Raw genomic sequence first — 22,496 nt, forward strand, 5'->3', positions numbered from 1 at the left:
ATTAAAGCACAAATAAAATACAAAATTAAAAATTCTATAACAGATTATTAAATTTTGCATACATAATTTAATACATTTTTAAAATTTTTACATCAAAATTGTTGAAACATCATTTTTGATTACACCCACGCGCTCATAGCACATTGAAAAGGCGTGTGAAAATGGAAATATGTACCACAAACAACCTCTCTAAATACACTGAATTCAATAAATTATTCATAATAACATTTTAATTATATTCAGCATTAAAAATGCTGTAAACATATGCACACATTGTGCATTAATTATGGTATGTGCAGTAGTATCCAAAACAGGAAGTGGGGGGGGGGGGTGAGAAAATTGAAGCAATTAAATTTATTCAAAATTCCTCTGTATGTGCTTTTTTTGGTTTTGTAGGTAACGTGGCTGAAGGGAGGGAATAAAATATTCGAATACATTAATGGACGAAATCCACCGTTCCGGAATTTCACCATACAAGGAGCTGCTATCGATGTAAGTGTTGCCACCCCCCGTGTTGTTTTACCCTTATCACCCTCTGTTTGCACTCAGCCCCCCCCCCCTCCGTCTCTGTGGGGGAGGCCTATGTGCAGGTAAATTCATCATCCACCCACGCGAAATCAATCACTGTCCCCGCGCGTGTTCTCCATGAGATAATTTATTGCACATCCACCCCCCTAGCTGGGAGGCATTGCAAAGAGTTGTGTTTCGTTCGAGAGGACTCTTTCGGGGGGCATATCCGGTCAAAAGGCGTACTGCGGGGGTGGCCGGAAAGTCATAAATTTACGCATGAGTGAAAATCATGGTATTAGCTTTTGGCACATTATACGCGCAGGATTCGGTGTCTTGCCGGATGTCGCAAGGATGTTGGGGGATGCGCGTCGTGGCTTTTAATGAAATGTGGCACAATTTGAGCATGTGACACGCAAAAATAACGACCACCCATAAATCCTTGTGTTTATTACGTCGCTATTTTGTCCGCCTACACACGTCTTGTCTTCCGCCACAGCGTCGAATATAGATAGTGCGTCGGGATGGGATGAAGAAGAGCAGCCAAAAAAAAAAGAGTGGCATGCATGAAAAAAGCGTCGGGACGCGCTAAAGCACGAACGCGTAATTCACTGAAAGCTTTCTGGGTCGATTGTGATGAATCTATTCGGAATACGAACAGGAGGATACAAGACACTGCTGGTGAGACGTGATGAATTTGCCGTGTCTCTCCTGCCATTGGGGATGAATAAAATCACATTGAGGGTGAGAGGATGGTGGTGGTTGATGGCATGAGGGTTGTAGTTGTATTGATTGATGACGAACGTAATTCTGGAAATCCCTTCTGTAGAATGATTTTAAGTTCAATGATTTATCGATTGCCTCCATGCCGGCTCAACACCTACCTCTTCATCGTTTCGACACAATCGCATGAATAAGCACAAGGATTTATTTATTAACTATAATAAACTCCATATAGTAGGGGTGATTCCAAGCTTTTTGAAAGAATTCCATATAAAATACGTTTATTAAATGTTTTAGTTTAGAAAAAGCATAATTCTGCTGAAAAATATTACGAAAAAAAACTACCTACTAAAATATTTTTTAAAGTCTCATAATGCTCAGATTTATTAATTAATTCAATTCAATTAAAATTCCTTTGATGAAATGATAAATAAATTATTGATAAAAAAAACCCGAAAATTATTAAATGTTAAGTAAAATATCACGAATCAGGGATTAATTAGTGATTAAAATAAGACATAAATCAGCAAATCAGGGTGAAAATGATCCTGGATTCTATAAATTCCAACAATTTATCAAATATTATCTTTAACCAATAATATATGATGTAGTATAGGAAAGGTTGAAAAGCTCAATGTGATTTAATTAACACACACATATTTTCCCCAATTGTTTATGCATATTTTCCCACCCCCAACATATGTGGGTCACACAGTGGAAATCATCAAATGAACGGCAGGTAACGCTGAAGGATGTGGATTTCGAAGCGGGTGGCCTCTACTACTGCGAAGTGTCCACTGATACGCCAATTTTCACAAAAGCCTCGCAGGACGAGCAGGTGCACGTAATTCGTAAGTATCCACCTCAATCAACCCCTTTTTGAGGTGAAATTACCAACCCGAAAATGTACCCACACAGGTGGTACAGTCTCTAAATCAAATTGATTAATGAATATCAAACATTTACACAACCCCCAAAATGTTCTCTCTCTCTCTCTCTCTCTCTCATCTTTGGCTCTGTACCTGAACAGTTCCACAAACTGGACCACCACGAATCTCATTCAGCAAGAGACAATTTTTCATAGGAGAAAATTTAGTGGCAAATTGCACAACATCCAAAGCCAGACCAGCACCGCACATAACATGGCTTATCAATGGGAAAAAGGTACGACAACCAGGGGGAAATGGTATCATTTTTCAATTTACATTTGTTCCAACTTGTTGCAATGCATGCGGATTTAAATTGCAACCCCCTCGCACAACCCTTGGCTGCCTATATAGGCATGCAAGTGTTGTGGGAGATTGGAGAGCTTTTTTTTGTGGGAGGGGTTTACATGCGCGCATACAATTTTTGGCAGGATGTTCTTGTTGGCAATAATGTCATTTTTTTTCGGAACAATTCATTTAATTCAACAGGTCGACGATAAACACATAAGAACGCTGTTTCCGTATGCATCGAGTGGTAGTAGTGGAAAAAATGCTCATCGATCAAAAGCACAGCAACACCCCAACAATCCATCGTACGACAAAGTGGACTTCGCAACTGACACATTCCCCAAATCACCTACCCAAACGAAAGGTAAACCAATCACACAGTTTATCCATTTCACCCTTCTCATCCCTGTGATAATGTTATTGGGGTTGTGGATGGCTTTATAGTTTTTCCTTGATAGCTGTTAACTTTAATAGATGTGGGTGTGACCGCAAAAAGTTTGATTGAAAAATTGAAAATGAACAGTTTAGGGATGGAATTTGTTGAAAAGCTTTTCCTTTCAGACAATTAGCGAGTTGGATGGATTTTTTTCTTAGTATTCTCTGAAAAAGAATTTGAGATTTAGCAGTTCTAAAAATTAGTACAACATTTAGTACCTACTTAAAACACATTATGCTCCGTTAAAGAAAAGTTTTGATTTTCTATCTGTACCTAATTGGAAGATTTTTTTTCCACTTATTTTTCATTTTAGAACTTAATGTACTATGTGTAAAAAAAAAGTTATGTGAGTTGTGAAAAATTCCTAGAATTAAAAAATACTGTGAGAAGAATACATACTAAAAAATTCTTTTATTAAAATGTGTCTTAGCTAAAGAGAGCTTTAAGTAGGTACTAATTTATTGGCAAATCTTTGAATTTTTTTTCCTCATAGAATAGATACAAAATAAAATCTATTAATTACTATATATTTTTAGTTTCAGTGATTAACTACCTATGTATACTTTTTAAGCCACGCAAGGCTACAATTTGTTGATTTATTTGCAGAACCTATGGAAGGTCGATTTATTACCAAATTAAGGGAGCTTTGTGCTTGTAATGAGTGTCAGGCAGTGAATATATTGTTAGTCCCAACAATTAATTTATATTTTATCGTTAATCTTTAGAGTAAATTTGCAACAAGTTGTATCAACAGAAAAACTTTTTCATTATATTATACAACCCAGTAAACTTTTTTTATTTGAAAACATATGCCAAACTAAAAGTTTTAATTTAAGCACTTTTTTTCCCCAAAGTGAAAGCTATTTTTTTTGCAAGCTGTTATTTAATAAAAAGAAAATTTACCTCCAAATTGATTACTGTAATTAAAAAAAAGGTCCCATAGTAGTGAAAAAGTTTATTATGAATATAAATTAATAGAAGAAGTTATTTTTATTCACCGCTTTCGTGAGCTTAACTTTTAATACCATGGTATACCTTTTCTTTGGGTTTTGAGGTTTTGGCCCAAATATACATACATATATAAGAAAGTTGAAGCCGAAAAAGAGGAAACCATAATAATCATTAACATGGGTACGACATTATCATTAAATGACACTCTCCAGCATTTTATTCGACGACAGCTTTCGGGGGGTGAGGCGATAAAAATAAAAATAAAGTGGGGCAAAATCAATACGCACGGTGTGTGTGTGTGGTCGAGGGCGGCAGATGGTGTAAAAAAAAGGTCGCTATATACATATTTCTGAGGGTGTAGAAATTCACTGATCTCGGGGGCTGTGTCATCGAAAAAAAAACTCGGACATGGGTTTTGCATTGAGAGATACAGGAATTGTGGGCAAAAGTCGTGGGACCATTTGTAGAATATTAATAAAAACCAACGAAGCATTTCAACAAAAAGCTGCTGTCCCCTATAAACTTGCCATCCTCTTTTGACTTGTTCTTTTTTTTATCAGCAGATCGCCACGAGGTATCATCGCACATGCCGCGGGCGCAAGCTTTCGACACTTTCTCAGCATCGAGCCGCTCCTTTGGCTACGGAGGGAGTTACGAGGCTGTTCCTGCCAAGGATATTCACTCAGATTTCTACGACAATAAATATCACGAAGCGAGGAAGCATCGGTGAGTATATCATCGATTTTATTAGCATTATAAATAAGAAATGCCACACTGAGAGAAAATTTATTTTATATATTGTTCAGGGAAATCAAGGGGGCTTTTAATTTTTCAAATTCACTGCAGTTCTGCGGAGTTTTTATCAGAAAAAATATTTGATTGAGAAGAGAAATTTTGTAGTCGTTTATGATTATTTTCTTTTCTTTTTAATAATTCCGATTAATAAAATGTCAAGGAAAATTGCTGTGGAGGCGCCTGGTTGTCAACAAACTATCTTTAGAAATATATTCAATGGAGGCGCCGGGTAATTGCGCCTTTTCATTACCTACTGAGTTGATAATTTTTAAATAAATTGAAAATGTGAAAGCTCCGAAGGGTCTGTTTTCATTTAATTTAACAAAAAACCTATAATTTGATTCTTCTATAAATGCAGAAAAACTGAACCTAGAATTTGTCAGTTAAACGCTCCTTCTTCAAACTATAAACTCAATTTCCCAGGAATGATTAACGAACTGCTAATAAAAATAATAAATGAGAATTAAACAATCACCCATTTTACCTACAATTCGGTCATTTTTCTTTTATCTTCTTATTTATATTCCTCTCAGTGTTTGCATTGTAAGGAAAAAAATCAACTTGTCCATTCGTCGTCGTCCCCATACCCTCGATGAATGTAGAATTTATTTTCCCATAACACTCAATATTCGACATGATTTTTGGATGGAAATGTGTGGGAGTGAAGATATTGGGGATGATAAATTTTCTAAGCGGGTGGTGTCATAAAAAATTCTATACACGATTTTCTATTTTGTGTGAAGGGAAAAATTACCCTAACCCATCTGTCGCCCCTGAATTAGTGATTAGCCTCGTTCAATTATGGAGTTGAGGGCATTAAAGGATTCTTTTTTCCTTTCTTCCTTTTTATCTCCTTTCCTGCTGCGTTAAAAGAAATGGCCGCAAGTATCGGCGATCATTTGGGGAAGGTAGTGCTGTGAGGAATCCCCATCGACCTATTTTCTCCGCTAGTCAGCTGAGCGTTGAGGTGTCTGACCTACATGCAGGTAGCAATGGACGCCTAGAAATCACCTGCCTGGCCACAATACCAGCTCACGTTGGTCCAGGCGAGCAGTTTGCCGACTACAAGACTTATTCAGTCAAGAGTGAGTATTTTTTTGAAAATTAATTCATCTTAATTAACCCCATTTTGCAATGCTTAATGGCATTTCATGGCTTTACATAAATTCTTCTTGTGCGACAGTTGACATTGAGCAGGCAGAAGTAACGTCACCCGTTCCCCAGCCAGCTCCTTTGGGAAATATGTCAACAAGTAGTGCGACGGTATTCACAATTAACACCCTCGTTGTTGGAGTACCAATTGCTTTTGTTATAATCCAGCAAAAATGCCAACGACTGTAAAATCAACTGAGAGGTCGCTTCTTTTTGCCACAAACCCCAAACTCTTTGTATTTTTTGCGTTTTATCCTCCCCCTCATATTTCTCGCAATTTATCCCCCTTTATGTGGACAAATTGCGCATTTTGCATTCTTCCTCGTCATGCGAATGAGGCCTCCCCCTCACCAAAAATAAAAAGGAAAACGGGAGACAAAGGAAAGCGCTCCAAAAATGAAATTTAGTATAAAAAGAAAATTTCTTTAATGGTCAGAAATCCACTCACGCGATAGATTTTAATTAATCCCGCGCATTATTTTTTTTTCTTCATTGTAAAGAGAAAATTCTCTGCGTAGCATGAATGGTGGAATTTAGCCATGTAATTGAGGATGAGAAAAAATGTGAGACATATATTTTAGTGACATGATAAATTGTATAAATTAAGCATTTAGAAAGAAACGTTTTGTACGATTTTACAAAAATAAGAAGCATTTTGTGTTTGCTTTATTCATTTGAAGCGGATTTTTTTTTTATTACTAAAAATAAATTTTATTAGATTGTCGCGAGTGTAAAAAGAAATTTTAGTAAAAGCGACAGAGATAGTTGAAGAGGGTAAAAAAAAAGTGATGAAAATTTAACGCCAAAATAAATTAGATGAAAAAATTAATTAATTTCCTCAACGTTTGCATATAAGATATATTTCGTTACTAGGGTTGAAAGGCGAAGATTAGATCTGTTTATTTTTTAAAGCTTTTCCTGAAAAGTTCTCTCATTTTCATAAACTTTGAATTGATTTTTGAGATTAGAATGAAAATAGCGAATTTTTTATATTTAATTTTCAATTTTCCTGACTGTTTGTTCTTCCCACTCTATTGAATAATTTCTCTTAAAGAAAAAAAAAACAAGGAAAAAATGAAGTGTAATGAAAATCGCTGCAGAGAGACAATTTGCTAAAATATATAGTTCTTGTGTAATTAACTTCGAAAGTAAAACATCGTGTAAATTGAAAGGCACATAAAGACTAACAAGAAATTTGTCACGCGTAAATGGAAAACTCAAGATTGAAACATAACGGAGTTGAAATCAATAGCAAGGAGAGTGTGTAAATATTGCATTAAGGAAGAGCCGAGATGGGGTAAAGCGAATAGGGGTGGAAGATGAAAGTTACAAAAGGGTTTGATTGCATCAATTTTCTTGGCCAAATACTCGCCTCAGCTCCTCACCAACATTGAGAAATTATTTCTGTACGGCCGGAGCCGAGTAATATTTAATTTTGGAAAATTAAATTTTCCTCGCTAAACCACAAGAGGGTGAACCAACAACAAAAAAACTCAATAAACTCACATTAAAGCATTAAACACTCCTTCATACTAAATTTCTCTGTGCTCGCGGGGTGTTCCTTCATTGGAGGGAATCCTTTAATGAGAAAGTTAAACAAAACATTCACTTTTTCTTTCGTGTGAAAAATATGTTTTCAAAATGCGAACCCTCTTTTAATTCCCAGGTTTTGTCCCTTTAGGGAAAACTCCCGGATCCTTGTGACACTCACATTTTATTTTCTTTTGGTATAAGAGGTTAATGCAAGGAATTTTCCGCAACATATAATTCCTCTGAATGATTTATTTTTGTTCTAATTAAATGCAATTAAATAAAAATGAAATAGTTCAATTTATTTTTAGCAAGATTTAATATTCAATGAAATGGGACAATTAATATTTAATTTTATTATTTTATTATTATTTAAATGAATCAGATAAATTTGATTATCGGAAAAAATAATAGTCAATGATAATCAAATAATCGGTTTAAATAAAATGAACATTTATTATGATTTTGGGTCAATGGAAAATATTATGTTTATTTGTATTTTATAATAAAAAATATATATATAAAACATTTATTTTATTCATCAAATTTAATTTATCCTGGACAGGTAAAAATTCAGAACGCATTAAGAATTAATTGCTTTTCCATAGTTTAAGTATTTTCCAAGTTTACTTTAGGAAAATTGCTGAAAAGCTAGTTTAAAGTTTGATTAATTAATTAAACAATTAATTGTTTAATTTTAAGTTTTTTAAAAATTCTTTAAACGACGAAAATGAATTTTGATAAAATTAGAACATAAATAAATCATACACAAAAGCAACATAAAAAGTTTCTGGAATCAGCTTCAAAATTAAGAAGAAAATTCATAACCTTTTGACCCTCTATCTACGGAAGAACTTTCAAAACAAAATTTTCTCTCCCTTGAGCAAAAGTCATTTCCCCCTTAAAGTGTTCCGCGTTTGTGGAAAAAGTGGAAAAGTCAAATAAAAAAAATATTTCCAACCTCTTTCTGAAAGTCAACAAATTTTATATAAATATATTTTTAGCAGAGTGACAAGACATTAAAATGCAAAGAAAAAACCTTTCAAACATAGATAAATTCATTGTATAAATGAGCTAAAAAAAAATGACTATTGAAAAAAGCTTTAAATGTTTTTGGGAGTATTAAAAGAAAGTGAAATCGATACCAGAAGATTCTTAGAGAAAGAAAAGATAAATAAACTGAGAATTACGTACTGATTATTGTGTGTAAAACAAAACCTAGGATGAGGGAACATTTTTCGTGATGGGATTTCACAAAATATGAAGAATTTTCCTCACAGTTAGATAATGTAAATTTTTTTCTTATAAAATGAGAAAGGAAAAAAAGATAATATTAATGAGACCACGTAAAAAATAAACTCTTTCCGTCACTCATTCTCAAAACAATTTCTTATATTGTTCTTACCGTTTGTAAATAGATGTAGGGAATGGTAGAATAGTGTGGTATGTAGGGGGTGTGTTTGTGAAAATGGAGCGAGTGAAATTTTGAGCCAATGAGGATGAGGAAAAAAATTCCAATAAGATAAAATAAAACAGAAATAGTAAATTTTAAGATATATACTGTATTGTTCACACACACTAAAAAAAATGACATCATTTGGCGAATTGTACTTGAGATGGAAGTTCTCTCTAATGCGGAAACTACCCCGGAAGAGAAAAATCCATTTGGGGGTGAGCTTATATTCTTCTCCGGCCATGCATTGTGTGGAGAAAAATATGCAAGAAAAGGTTTGAAAGCTCCCCCCGAAAGCTCCTTGCAAGTGTTTTCTCGCCAAAGAAACATGTCTTATGCAGGTATTGACGTCTTCCTATGCTACGCTGTCTATTATTATATATTACAAAAAAAATAAAGAAGAAGAAAGTAAATGATGAAAAAAAAAAGATACCGTAAATAAAGTAAAAAAAAAATATTAAAGTTATTTAATAAATTAAAAAAAAAGCATGTAAACACAAACTTTGAAAAAAAACATTACATAGCTTCTTAACCGTAGACAAACTCTTAACAAGAAAAAAGAATCTTTTGATGGTATTGCAGGAAAAAATTTATAAGATTTTTTCCCTGTCTTTGAACACCACACAAGGAAAACTCTTAAATAAATTTTTAAACAATTTTCTAATAAAAAAAAATAACTTCAAGTTTTTGATTTTATTTGTTAATAGAAAAAATTGAGAATTAATGTTCTTGAATGTTTTACAAAGTTATTAGAGAGTTCAATTTCAAAAAATAGATGAGAGTTTTAACGTTTTTTAAAATAACCAAAGGTTGAAGAAAAAAATGTAAAATTTATTACCGATTTCTATGCTTGACAATCTTTGAAATTTGTACAGAAAAAAAAAAACATTAAAAATAAACAAAATTGCTTTGTGAAGTTCATTTTACATCCAGCAGTTTAACTAACAAATCAGTAGAAAAATAAATTGTGTGAGCAGAATATATAGAGGGTTGTATTCTTGGAATTTAACGAGGAGTTTTGAACAATTTTTAAAGACTTTTTTTTATTTGTTTTTCTAAAGAAAGTTCCCAGGAAAAGCTTAGGTATGAAATAATTACAAAAAAAAATTAATATTTTTTTTTATTCTCATTGAATACTTCAGTGGTTGCCTATGTGATTTTTCTCCGAGGTTTTTATCACATTTATGTTAATGTAATATCGGTATTCTTTGTTCCTTAATTTCCAATTGATTGAATCGCAATAACTTCTTTATGTTTCTTTGAAATTTTCAATCATAAGTTATTGAATAAAACTGAGAAGAATTCTTTATAAATGTATTACAACAAAATAATCAACAATTAACCTCAAATAAAACCCTTAAAACCTCCACAAAAATCCCTAAAATACAACCCTTTTGAGACAAACAGATCCGCAGTGACTTTGTAACAAAATGAATATTAGATAAAAGAAGGTTGACGATATTTTTTCACTTGAAGAAATATTTTTATAAAAGTAAAACTTTTTTATAGTCAAGGTTTCTCTTCTATATATTTCTCCACATACCCTATAATAAATAAACTATAGTCAACCCCCTTTGGAAGTTTTGTTCTCACTTTTCTGCCGCCTCTTTTTTGCCTGAAAGCAGAAAAAAAGCTCCAATCAAAAACTTGAAGCTAAAAACAACTCAAATTTTATATTTTTTAAATGACAACAAAAAACTTTGTAAACCAACACACCGATTACTCCAAAGTACTGTAAGAGATAAAGAGGGATGTAAGAGATTGAAGTTAAACTAAATTTGATGGTGTGACGCGTAGAAAATGAAGAATGGAGTGGATGAATCGGAAAGCTCTCTCTTTACGCGAGAGACTTTTTGTGAACACATTTGAGGGATTTATACAACATACAGACTTTGTACATGCAAATTATGCCTTATTTCCTATTTTTACACACACTAAAACACAACTAAATAAACATTTAAAACAAATTGTAAAAAAAAAAATGGAGTAAATTCCAACAACAACAAAAAACTCTGATTGAATGCTTCTTTCGTGACATAATGGGAATTATTGTTGAAATAAAAAAAAATATATAAAATTTAACACAAGAAAATGAGATATATATTTGTGAGAAAAATCAGAAATAATTTAACAAGTGAAAATCCTTCAGCTTAAAGAAAAACTCTTTGAATCTTAAAGTAAATAAAAGGGGTGGGATGAGGTATAATTTCTTCTTATTATGGTTTTGTAATTTAGGTAAGAACCTCTTTTTTCTTTAATGAAAATCCTTAAAAACTTTAAAAAATATTTTAAATTGAATTTTTTAATTAGGTAAAATGTTCTTTATTAAAATAATTAAATCATCCCCCCATTGAAAGTGCAACATCGTTAAAAATTCCAAATGAAAAGAAAGCTCGAAGGAACCTTCCATTAAATATAATTATCCGTGTTTTAAATGTGGCAATACACGAAACATATCATGAATGTTGTAAAAGTGTATGGAGAGAAGTATATTTTGTACATAATTGTGTGTGGGAAAAAAGGACATGCAAGAAGCAAAATCCAAAACAAAACCAACTAAGAAAAAAAATATTTTATGAAAAAGAAACTTCTTTTTGTAACATTTTGGCAAGAAAAACTGCTGTTCGACATTATAAAGATTATATGGTGTGAGAAAAATGGGCTAGGGAAGAGCTTGAGAAAGAAAGGGAGATTCTGGTGAAAAACAGACACAAATGTATTTATATTATACCAAATCGGTGAGTTGATAAAAAACATTAAAAAATATATAAAGGCTAAAATAAAAAAAATAATAATTGAGTATTATGCAAAATTTTCAGAGAGAAAATTGTTTTCCTCATTAGATAGAAAAAATAAAGAAAGTTTTCTGTTGATAAATCCACAAACAGGATTATTTCGTTGAGAAATTAAAGTTTTTGGAGACTTAAAATGGATTTCAAATGAAAATTTTATTACCCTCCTCTGTTAAAATGCGTTAATCATTGAATAAATAAAAAAAACATGAGAAAATAAATAAAAATCTTTAGGAAAAAAGTTAGCAAAATGAAAAAATCTTCTGTCAATTTATGAGAATTGTCAAAGATTGATGGAGTTTTTGAAAAAAAAATGGTGAAACAACTTATGTATAGAATTAATATTTTAACTAAATGAAAAAGAAAATGACAATTAAAGTCTTTATTTTTTAAAACGATATTTAATTACATACTATGGAAGGTATATAGTTAAGTGATGAAATACGAGGCATTTAGAGTGCTAAAAAAAACAAGATATTCCTTCATTTTGTATAAAGAAAAAAATTCTAACGATGGGAAAATAATGTATAAAAAAATTCAGTTTTAAAATGGAAAAATGTAAAAAGAATATATATAAAGAAACAAAATATGAAAAATGCGAAATTATGAGAAAAAGAATGAAATAAATGTTAATATAATATAGTAAAGAGAAAAGCTATTATCACTATTTTCCCCCATTTTTTCCGACCGAGTTGACTCAATGTTGGAGACGCATTATGGAAATCTTTTACATTAAGGGAAAAAGTTCTAAAAGAAAGTTGGTGGAAAAGAAAATTTCATCGTTTCTTCATTAGTCATCATGTCAATTCCATCAACAGGTTTTTTTCTCGGTTTCCATAGAGTGTGGCGGGCACAGGAGAGATGGAGAAATCGTCTATGAAAGTAAGTCCCCCCCTCCGTAGCATAAAAGGCAGCATAAGTGGTGGCAAATAGTAGATGAAAAAAAAGCTCCATTTTGCTATTAAAGCACGTTGAAGTTTGTGTGTGGGTGGCAGCATTCTGTGTCGAACCAAGGGGTGTCGGTGAGGGAGGCGCACACACACAAAAAAAGGCTTGGATAAGCCTATGGGGGGTGCTTTTCTTTTATGTGACACAAAATCAAGTTTCTTCTGTGCATCGGAAGGCCCCATAAAAATTCACCAACGAAAATTTTTCCCTTTGATGACACAAGAAAAATGAGAGCTTTTGAGACATATTCTCATTCCCATTTCCACCCCTCCGCACCCAAAAGCATCAACCCTTAGGTCACACACAGCACTCGAGTCGAGTGACTCAGGAATCTTTCAAGCATACACAGAGCAGTCAGCACAGCCGACCAACGACGATGAGAAAGATGAGAAAAGGAGATGAAGAAGGGGGGTGAACGGAGCTAAAGAGTACCGGGGAAGGATGCCATAAAAAAGAAATTCAATGAATATCCCTATTTGATGGTGAAGAAAAATTAATAAAATAAATATCGTCGAGCCGTCCAGAGTAGAGCTTCCTCCCGTCCCCGCACATATGGAGAACTGCCCATATAGGGGGAATCATAGTGGATGTATGTATATAAAATATCATGCATATAAAGCCAACACTCATAAGGACCATTAAGCAAAGGAACATTTCCGCCTTTGGAGAAATGGCATGAAATAAGGGGTGTAATAAACAGGAAAATTTATATTCCTTCTCTCCTATATTTGCTCTTTCATTTCACTATATACACCTCCTCCGCCACATAGCCACAATTCACTCTTATAAACCGATTCATAGAGGCGTAGAAAAAAAGAGACTTTCTCACCCTCAACCAACCCATTAGATGTGGGGTTGTCTGTTCATATATAGATTAAATACTTATGAGTAGAGTTGATGAGGTTGTAGATTAATTTTCTCCTTGAGATCTCTCAGAGATTTCTTATTAATTTTTGAAGTGTGTTGGCTCTACAAGAAATTTGATAAGGAACTCTTTCTTAGAACAACAAAGGAATAACACTAATTACTTTCAAAATAAAACCTTGAAAAAGATGCTTAAAATGCTTTTGAAAAATCCTTAAAAATCTGCAGAGGAATATGAAGAATTTAGAGACTTTTGTGATAAATCTTCACCACTATTTTGTAGAGAATTTATCAGGAATTTTCAATTTTCAAAGTTTTTATTTTAACAAAAGTCTTAAATCTGAAGTTTCTATAAATCACATTTCAAAATTATATTTTAGACATATTTTGGTGAAGTTTCAACTGACTTTGTAAGATGGAGACGCCTGGTAAAAAACCCGGCGTCTCCATCTTAATACTTTCTCTCACAATAAACATGCTTTATGACTACAGTGCAATAAGAAAGTATTTTCTTTGCTTTAAATTGGGCCACGTTCCCCTTTTTTAGACTTATTTGTTTCCATTAGGTATTATTCCTTAAAAAATTTAATATAACTCTAAAAATCTCTCAACACGGAAAATAATTAAAAAAAAAAAAGATTTTTCATAAAATCATTTCTCATTTATTATTTAATTAAAACACCAACCAAATGAAAGAGAAATATTTTTCTAAAATTATTTCCAAAAAATCTCGTCATTTTGACGAGGATCATCCCTTTCCACTCGCTAGAACTTTAGATCCTTCCTACAACACGATACGGATGAATGAGAAAGATGTCAAATTTCTTTCGAAAAGTTTTCTCAGAAATAACGATTTAGGGGTAGGACAGAGAGGTGCAAAAAAACGAGCAGATTCAGGTTGACAAAAAAATTGGCTGATGGTTTGTGAGACTTGAGGGTCCTCCTCTCTTAGCCTCACCCACTCATTCAATTACCGGCTTATCTCACAACTCATATGCCATACATGGAGGGCCCTCTCCTGGGTAAATGGGGTGAATGGAGGAAAGTTTTGTCGTTCAATTTGCCGTTAATCATTAAAATTGCCCATAACTCTCGTCACTTTCGCTCTCGATGATGTTAATGTGTTTCACGTTGAAGTTGGGATGAGGGTGGGTGGGGTATATAACTTATGCTGGGAGAATATTCACATAGGTTGATGAAGAGTACTTGAGAGGTTCTTTTTTTATTCTTGTCCTGCAGTACAGCGCCCTTTTTTGCACTCGTCGTGCTCCCCAGCAATGGGGGTGGCAGCAAATGAGAAGAGGGGGTGGGTGGGTGGCTTTTGTTCTCCACAATTCTGCGTATGATATGAGAAATGAGGAGAATTGAGCACACGAATCTGGGTGCGGAGGGAACAATGCTGAGAGGCAAAAATTTTCACGTTCAATGGAGCTCTTTTTCTCACCACGACGCGGCACAGGGGTTTGTCTGGCGGGTCAAAGGGTATGGTGGAGTGCTGAAAGGGAGATTCAGAGTGGAGAGAAGAAGAATATGTTCATGAGCTTTTCACCTGGAGTTTTTCACCTTTTCGCGTTTTTTTCTCTCTCTCTCTCTCTACAGCACCACAGAACGAACAATAATAAAGGATTCAGAGCATCACTGACAAAGGGTATGTTGGATTCAGGCACATGTACATTTTATTACATTATTATTTGGACAAATCATCCCCGGGAAAAGCGGGAGCACGGGAATTTTCAACAAGGTAAAGAAATCCACATTTTGTGATTCATAATAGCGATTTATTGCATTTTTCACGAGATACCTTCTCCCCTGGCGGGAGTGGGTTGGATGATAGTGTGAAAATTTCTCATGAAATATACCGCCTGTCGTGCTCAATTTTTCATAAACCGTCCCTGTGTGTGATTTAAAAATTTAAACCTGGAACACTTTGCAAATTCCATATACAGAGCTTTGCTGCGCGTGGTTAAAAATTGAAGGATTTGTGGGAGGGTATTCACATCAAACCGTAAAATCTAGCGCAAAAGTGATCATTGGTAAATTTCCCGTGAAATCACACCAAGAGAATAATTCGGAAAAAAATCACAGCTAAAAATGATTAAAGTCCTTTGCAGGCTAAGAACTTTTCGTATCTTTCGTCCGTTTTTTCTTTTTCAATTCAACTATATATTTCACCTGGGGAGTTTGTTCACCTTTTTTATACGGAGTTGTATTGCGGTTGTTGTCATCTCAAGCACGTTTCTACGCAACAATTGCAAAGAAGAAAAATAAAGGCAATGACTTCTAACCCATGGCTGCTATTTCGTGTTTATTCAGCATCACATTGCTCGTTTCTGCCTCGAGAAATTCTCATAAAACTCCCGTAGAAAATTACAATATTTGCTCAATTCTGATTACACAGTGCGTCGCAACTCTTTAACTTGCTCTTTTCTCCTTTTGCGCTAGAATTTGTTTAGTTAAGGGAGTTGAATGCCTCTATTGAATCATACAGAGAGGAATATACCTACCATATTTTTTTTACTCTTTAATCTTTACTTCTTATTAGTTATAAGAATATTCTAATTTCTATTGAAGAAATAAAAAGGAAGAAGTAAAGGGATTGAATAGCCTCACCTCATTATGTTTTAATTAAAATTTAATTTTAAATGTTTTTTATTGAAGAAAATAACAATGCTAGAAGTTCTAAAATTGAATATTACGTTGAAAATTTTTAGAAAACAAAAAGATTCTTCAAGAATAAAAAAATCAAATTCTTAAAATGATAACAGAAGAATGTAGAACAGTAATAAAAGTGATACAATTATAGAAATTTAACGCATTTCAAACAATTAATTCGATCCTTGTTTTATTTATATTTAAAATTTATATTTTCTTATTTTAAAAAATTTTAATTTAAAGCCATAAAAACGTTTTTTTTTTCATTCATATCAAAAAAAATCTATAAATCATCTTATAGCGCTAAGAAAGGTAATTTCTGAAATTTTGAATTACATAAACCACGGTCTATTTAGTATTTTTGCTAGTCTGTATGCCTTAGCCTCTAAAAACCCCAATTTTTATAAAAATTCTGTATGAAAATATTTTTAAAATCACACCACAAAGTAAAACGGATTTAAAAAAAAGATCATTCCTAAAACCCCATTATAAGTAGTCTCCCAAAAAAAGCTTGAAGTTATTGAATAATCCAGGAATTGGATTCAAGGATTATATTCCCACCTCTAGATTAATTTCCGAATATTTCTCAATTTATTCGCTTCAATTTCCGCCCTTTCTCGTTGCTTTATTTATAGACTGCAAACTGGGAGATAGATAAAAATTAAATTTCAATACAATCACTATATGGAAGCTACTGTATATATGTATGTATGTGAGAAAAAATATCCCCTTGAAAATCATTTAATATAAGAGGATGAACAAACAAGGTTGGTAGCTCTTGTAGACTGTGTTTGGTGGTGCAAAAGTGCTTAAATTTATGGATATCATTTTTTCGTTCAATTAAATTCTCCACCCCTCTCAACCACTAAAGCTCTCACGTACACTCTTTTATCCCTTTTCATCTCTGAACTCCATGCGGGGATAACGATTGGACGACAACCCCAAAAACTCACCTGTGCGCATCCTGGGGGTGGTTGGAAAGTTTTACAAATAAAAAAAATTGTATATAGGTAGGTACCTCCAACAGTTAACTCCCTCACACTCCACCGTCACGCAACCCGTATTATTCACAGTTTGTGCATTGCAAATTGGCCAAGAGTGTGGAAAATATCAACTGGAAAAAAAAAGCTCGAGTGTGGAATGTTTTTTTTTTCACTCAACCACCCCTCAACACACCATCCCCAATTTCTTTGTTCATCGGCACAAACGCGTAATTAATAGCTCGTGGATATAATTAGATTTGCTGCGACGATATGAATAGGAGGAGGATGGAGGATGTGTATTGTATATAGCATACACAAGGGGGAGTAGAGAGAAACATATAACAATGGAATCAGAAAAGGGGAGAGGAAATATGTATGCAATAGAAAACTTTTATAGTGTACTCGTTCGACCCTCATGCAATTCACTTGCAATTTTAATCGCCATTGAGCTTTTTCCAAGCCATTTCGTGACTTCAATACACATTTTATATTATAAATTGTGTGTGTGTGTGTATGGATGGAGTCTGTCAAGGATTTCACTGTTGCTAATTTGCTAATTTCCCGCCGCATGGTGTGGAAAAATTTTACATGAAAAATCGGTGAGATGGGTGAAATGGGAAAATTACAGCAATTTCTTGTAAAATGTGCCAAGTACTCAATTTCCATTGCAATTTTCTCAGAATTTATGAACTTCATTCTCCCTCTCCCCCCACCATCCTGTGGTCGTGAAGGAAAATCTATTGGAAGGCGTTGGTGCGCGCCATATAGCATACGGTTGGCTATATAGAGAGAATGTTCGTCAATTTGTGTCCCATTAAAGTTTCACAATTCACAGAATTCGTTGTAAAAATCGCTATTTTTATTTCTAAAATAAAATTCTCTTCTTGTTCTGATTTTCTAAAGAAGAAAAAAAGCAAAATTGACATTTTGCAAAATTATCATTTATTTTTTTCAAATAAAAATGTGAGTTGTGAGAGAGAAGTTGAATTAAGAAAATAATTATTATTGTCAGATGCAAAGCTTTCCTTTTAGTACAATAATGAAAAGCATTAACATAGAGCTACTTGATTAAATAGTTGAGAGCTTTTCTATAGGGGAGACCGGGGCTAATAAAGTCACTTAAGGGTTTGGAAAAAGCCTAAAATATCATATTTCCTAGCTAGATAGAACAAAATGATCTGAGAAAGAGTTGTAGAGCAGTAAATTTCCTAAAGAAATGAGCTCTTCATTTCGCTTTATTTATTTAGGAAATATGATATTTTGAGCCTTTTCTAAACCCTTAAGTGACTTTTTTAACCCCGGTCTCCCCTATATATTTATGAATTTTAGCTTTATTACATTTGCAGACTTTGGGGAAAACTTTGCAGTGGGTATGTGTTGAAGAAGAAGAAGAAGAAAATGTAGGTGAAGGAGAAGAATTTTAGTGCCACACCCATTTCACTATGGCAAATATTCGCATAGTCCTCATAAAACAGTGGCTGATTGCTATATTTCACGACACCAAACTTACCTATAGGGTCTGATAAAATCAGCACAATGCGCTGATAAAATGATAAAGACCTCCTTTGGTGGAAAGCAACAAGAAAAGTGCCTCAAGGTGTGCCCTATACGACATTTAGTCCTCCACGGTGAAGAACGTGTGATATAAAGTATACCTGCTCTGTATACTTTTGCCATGGAGAGACTTTCTTATATTTCAAGCAATTTCTATGGCAGAGAGCTTCTTCTATGTGAGTCATTTGGTGGTAATATTAATATTTATCAAAACGACTTGATTACCTACCATTATAGATAAAATATCACCCCGTGCCCTACCCTTGGTGCGGATGGCCAGCAAAAGGAGACAATGCTGATGGGGCGGAGGGCAGGGGGTTGACTGTAATTATCACCCGAGCATCAAATGTTGAATATTTGATTCTCCACATCATTAGGTCCGCACATTAATTAATGAAATGTGATAATTATGTCGCCCATTTGAAGCACTGCACAGATAATGGTCAGAAAATAACTTTGCACCCAATGGCAAAAATATACGAGCCACACGTTGTGATTTGTTTGCTTTGCACGAGCACAACTACATACTAAACTAGTTTGGCTGAAATAACCAGGCGCCTCCATTACTTTTCATTGAACTACCCCCATGAGCTTTTCGATGGAGCGCGCGGGGGAGGTGCGCGGGGTGGAAAATGATGGAACATAAATTTTGTGGCGCCAGCGTAAAAATCTTTCAGGCGCCACAGCTTTAGTAATAGTACATAAAATACGATTGACTTGTTTTTCCTCCCATATCGACACAGAGAGAGAGTATCGATCCAAGGATGGAGTTTTGATCAAGAGTGGATGATTTAGGAGTTTACTTCCTTGGTAATCCCTTGGAAAGCTTTTGTGCTTTGGCAGGAAGTTAATAAATCGAAAATGGAGAAAGTTTGCGCAACTGATGATTGAAAGCTCTTCATTTCCCCAATTTCCCAATAAATATCAATTAAGTTTTTTTTTTATTTATTTTTTGTTTGTTCATATTTTTTAGGGCGTTGTTGTATGTATATATTGATAACGACTTGCTTCTGTCCTGGAAGAACGTTGATACTCCAATTTTAACTGAAAGGTGCCTCAAGGAACTTTGTAGCGATCAAAAATCCCATGATTGTGGAAATTCACGAAAATGGAGAAAAATTAAGAAAAGTTTGAATTTCCACTTTTATACAATTTATTTACAAAATTTTAGGAAAATTTTTATACAATATTCCACGCGGTTTGTAATTGAAAAAATATAAAAATTGGGCGCCAGATCACCCGAAATGGTGATCCCGCGTGGGAAAATAGAGAAAATTCATTGAAATTACTTACATATTTACAATATAGGAGCAAAATGAAAAATATTTACAAAATTCACTTGAAAATTATATAATACAAAAATTGAAGACTTCACAATCCATTTTGCTGCCTATCTGATCGACGGTCATCAGGGAAGAGAGTGAGAGATGTTCCAATTCCCAGCTGGAACCCTCAGAAATTCAAAAAATGAACTGTGGCGGGGGTACAGGGTGCAACAACTTTAACGGTGCAATTTTAATTATTTGTGCATTTTTTTTCTTCGGGAAGTATTTTAATAAGTTTTATTTAATATTAATTTTTTTAACGCTTCTAAATTCTTCCTTAGCTTTCTTAAACGCCTTGCACATTAATAGTTTAAAGCTCATTTATGAATAACATACAAGCTTCCAGCAGCTACAGAATAATCTAACAAGCTTAGACTTCTCTCTCTCTCTCTCTCAAAGCTTTCTTTAAAGCTCAGCTAACAAAAAGTAAAATTTTAATATAAACACAAAAACTTTAGCAGAATTTTAAACAAAATTAATTCAGAAGCTTCAAGATTAAATTAAAGATTTATTGTCGAGATTAAACAATCTTGAAAATAACTCTGTATGTGCAAAATTTTCCATAAACTTAACTAATCATAAGCAAATTCTCACACAATTCATAAAAGGTCCAGCAGAGTAAAGGGAATGTACTGGTAAGTTTCACTTACGGGCTGTGATTCTTCCTTCAGATGACAGTCCAAGTGTGGTGAAAATTGAGGTGGATAAATTTTTAGGAATGGCTTTCTCACGCAACGAATCACAGCCAACGCGCATGAGTAAGCCTTTCTCCAGAATTTACACGCGTTGGCTGTGATTCGATGCGTGAGAAAGCCATTCCTAAAAATTTATCCACCTCAATTTTCACCACACTTGGACTGTCATCTGAAGGAAGAATCACAGCCCGTAAGTGAAACTTACCAGTACATTCCCTTTACTCTGCTGGACCATCATTGTACTTCACCACACTTTGACTGTCATCTGAAGAAAGAATCACAGCCCGTAAGTGAAACTTACCAGTACATTCCCTTTACTCTGCTGGACCATCATTGTACTTATATATGTATATTTATAGGTTTACATATTTTTATATTTTTTATGTATAAAAAAGGCGCCCCGCTTCGCGGGGCGCCAATTAGTTTGTTTAAAATATATGTGAATAGATGAAAGTAATTGTTGATGTAGCAAAAAGGCAGAAGGCGGCCATTTTGAATTTTGAAATTAGTAAAATCTGATAGGTCATACCCACTATACCTAATGAAACTTCAATCGAAAAGCCTCTATCAAGTACCGTTAAGCCGATATAAGGCAATATTGCAACAATCGGTACATATGGAAACCTGTTTTGGTCTATATCTCTGAAACCGCGACATAAATTTTTTTATTTTTTTTTTTATTAAAAGGTGTATCTATCACCTATAATATACTAAAATTTAATCGAAATCTATCGTCCAGTTTTTGAGATATTAATCGAAAACTGGTCGAAAACTCATCGAAACTTTGGTTTTTGATTGTAGGCCCTCTAGCGGTAACTTTTGAAACTTCCTATGTATAGATAATTGTAGACCTTTTTGAGATCTTTCATTCAAAACCGGTTTGGTTAAAATCGGTCAACCGGTTTAGGAGTTATGGCCGACTTTCGATAAAAGTCTATATTTGCTAAACCGCTTGTCCGATTTTTAAAAATGGGGTATCGTTGAAAAGGTCTTAAGGGCCCTTATAACATATTAAAATTTCAGGCCTCTAGCTATAATAGAGGCTGAGATATAGCGAAAACAAAATTGAAAAAAATTCAAAATGGCGGATGCAGGGGTGGGGGGTCGAATTTGATATCATAGTTGGACGACTTCCAGTCGATAATTGTACTTTGCCGGTGACCGCAAGTCTCTATCTATTACCGTTCTCTTGTAATTGAGCTCCAAACTACGGCCGGACGGACGGACGGCCGGACGGACGGACGGCCGGACGGACGGACGGCCGGACGGCCGGAAAAGTTTTTCGGCGCATACGTTTTTTGGAATGTGGTGACCCTAATTCGTGCTCATACCAAGTTTGAGCCCGATCCGACGACCTTGAGTTTTAGAGTGGATACAGAAGCTGTGCTATTCTTTTCTTCGAAAGAATCACAGCTAAAAGTGAATATTTCACACAAAATTCATACGCTAAAGTACATCTTCACATGAGGAGAATATTGCTTGAGGAGATAATGTGCCAAAAATGTCTTTACGACATGAAGAGGTGATAAATTTTTCACACAAAGAACTTAATGAATTTATATACACTTTATATATACGCCGAAGCCACAAAAGCTTTCTTATACCAGTCCAATGCAAGCTTTTCGGCTGAGGAATCACAGAATAATCTCTCAGATTTGATAAATTTTGATACTTTCAGCACCACCCGAAAGTCCGTGTAGAATGTTATTCCAACGAAATTGCCGGTGAAGTCATAAATTTCCCAAGAGCCCGCTTGAGGATTCCACCGCGAAAGAGGCTGAGGGAAAAATCATAGGTGAAGGGGTTGAAAGCGCACCCGAAAAAGCACCGTCAGCAACTGCGTAGAGGGAAAATAATTCCAAAATCGTGCCATAAAAAAACCACACACCATCGCGAAAATATATATACATTTTAATATTTAA

General features: G+C 34.2%; 3 protein-coding genes across 12 annotated transcripts in view; 2 read left to right on the forward strand and 1 right to left on the reverse strand.

Annotated features, from left to right (window-relative positions):
• The window catches only part of LOC129787992 (uncharacterized), a 36,458-nt gene extending 24,251 nt beyond the window's left edge, over window positions 1–12,207 (forward strand). For 7 of the 10 annotated variants that reach the window (XM_055823931.1, XM_055823926.1, XM_055823927.1 and 4 more), the window contains exons 4-10: window positions 397–492; window positions 1,946–2,081; window positions 2,261–2,394; window positions 2,646–2,808; window positions 4,392–4,557; window positions 5,500–5,711; window positions 5,810–12,207. In XM_055823931.1, the coding sequence (XP_055679906.1) occupies window positions 397–492; window positions 1,946–2,081; window positions 2,261–2,394; window positions 2,646–2,808; window positions 4,392–4,557; window positions 5,500–5,711; window positions 5,810–5,967 (1,065 nt within the window). In that variant the 3' untranslated portion in view covers window positions 5,968–12,207. The remainder of the gene's footprint in view (window positions 1–396; window positions 493–1,945; window positions 2,082–2,260; window positions 2,395–2,645; window positions 2,809–4,391; window positions 4,558–5,499; window positions 5,712–5,809) is intronic. The other 3 variants (XM_055823932.1, XM_055823933.1, XM_055823930.1) reach the window with 1 other exon arrangement.
• The window catches only part of LOC129787983 (protein Peter pan), a 1,185,971-nt gene that overhangs the window by 978,806 nt on the left and 184,669 nt on the right, over window positions 1–22,496 (forward strand). The gene's annotated exons all lie outside the window — the stretch shown is intronic.
• LOC129787980 (L-dopachrome tautomerase yellow-f2-like) overlaps window positions 1–22,496 on the reverse strand; it is a 1,067,766-nt gene that overhangs the window by 978,806 nt on the left and 66,464 nt on the right. The window lies entirely within an intron of this gene.

This window comes from Lutzomyia longipalpis, chromosome 1 (assembly GCF_024334085.1).
Source record: "Lutzomyia longipalpis isolate SR_M1_2022 chromosome 1, ASM2433408v1".
Taxonomy (NCBI): domain Eukaryota; kingdom Metazoa; phylum Arthropoda; class Insecta; order Diptera; family Psychodidae; genus Lutzomyia; species Lutzomyia longipalpis.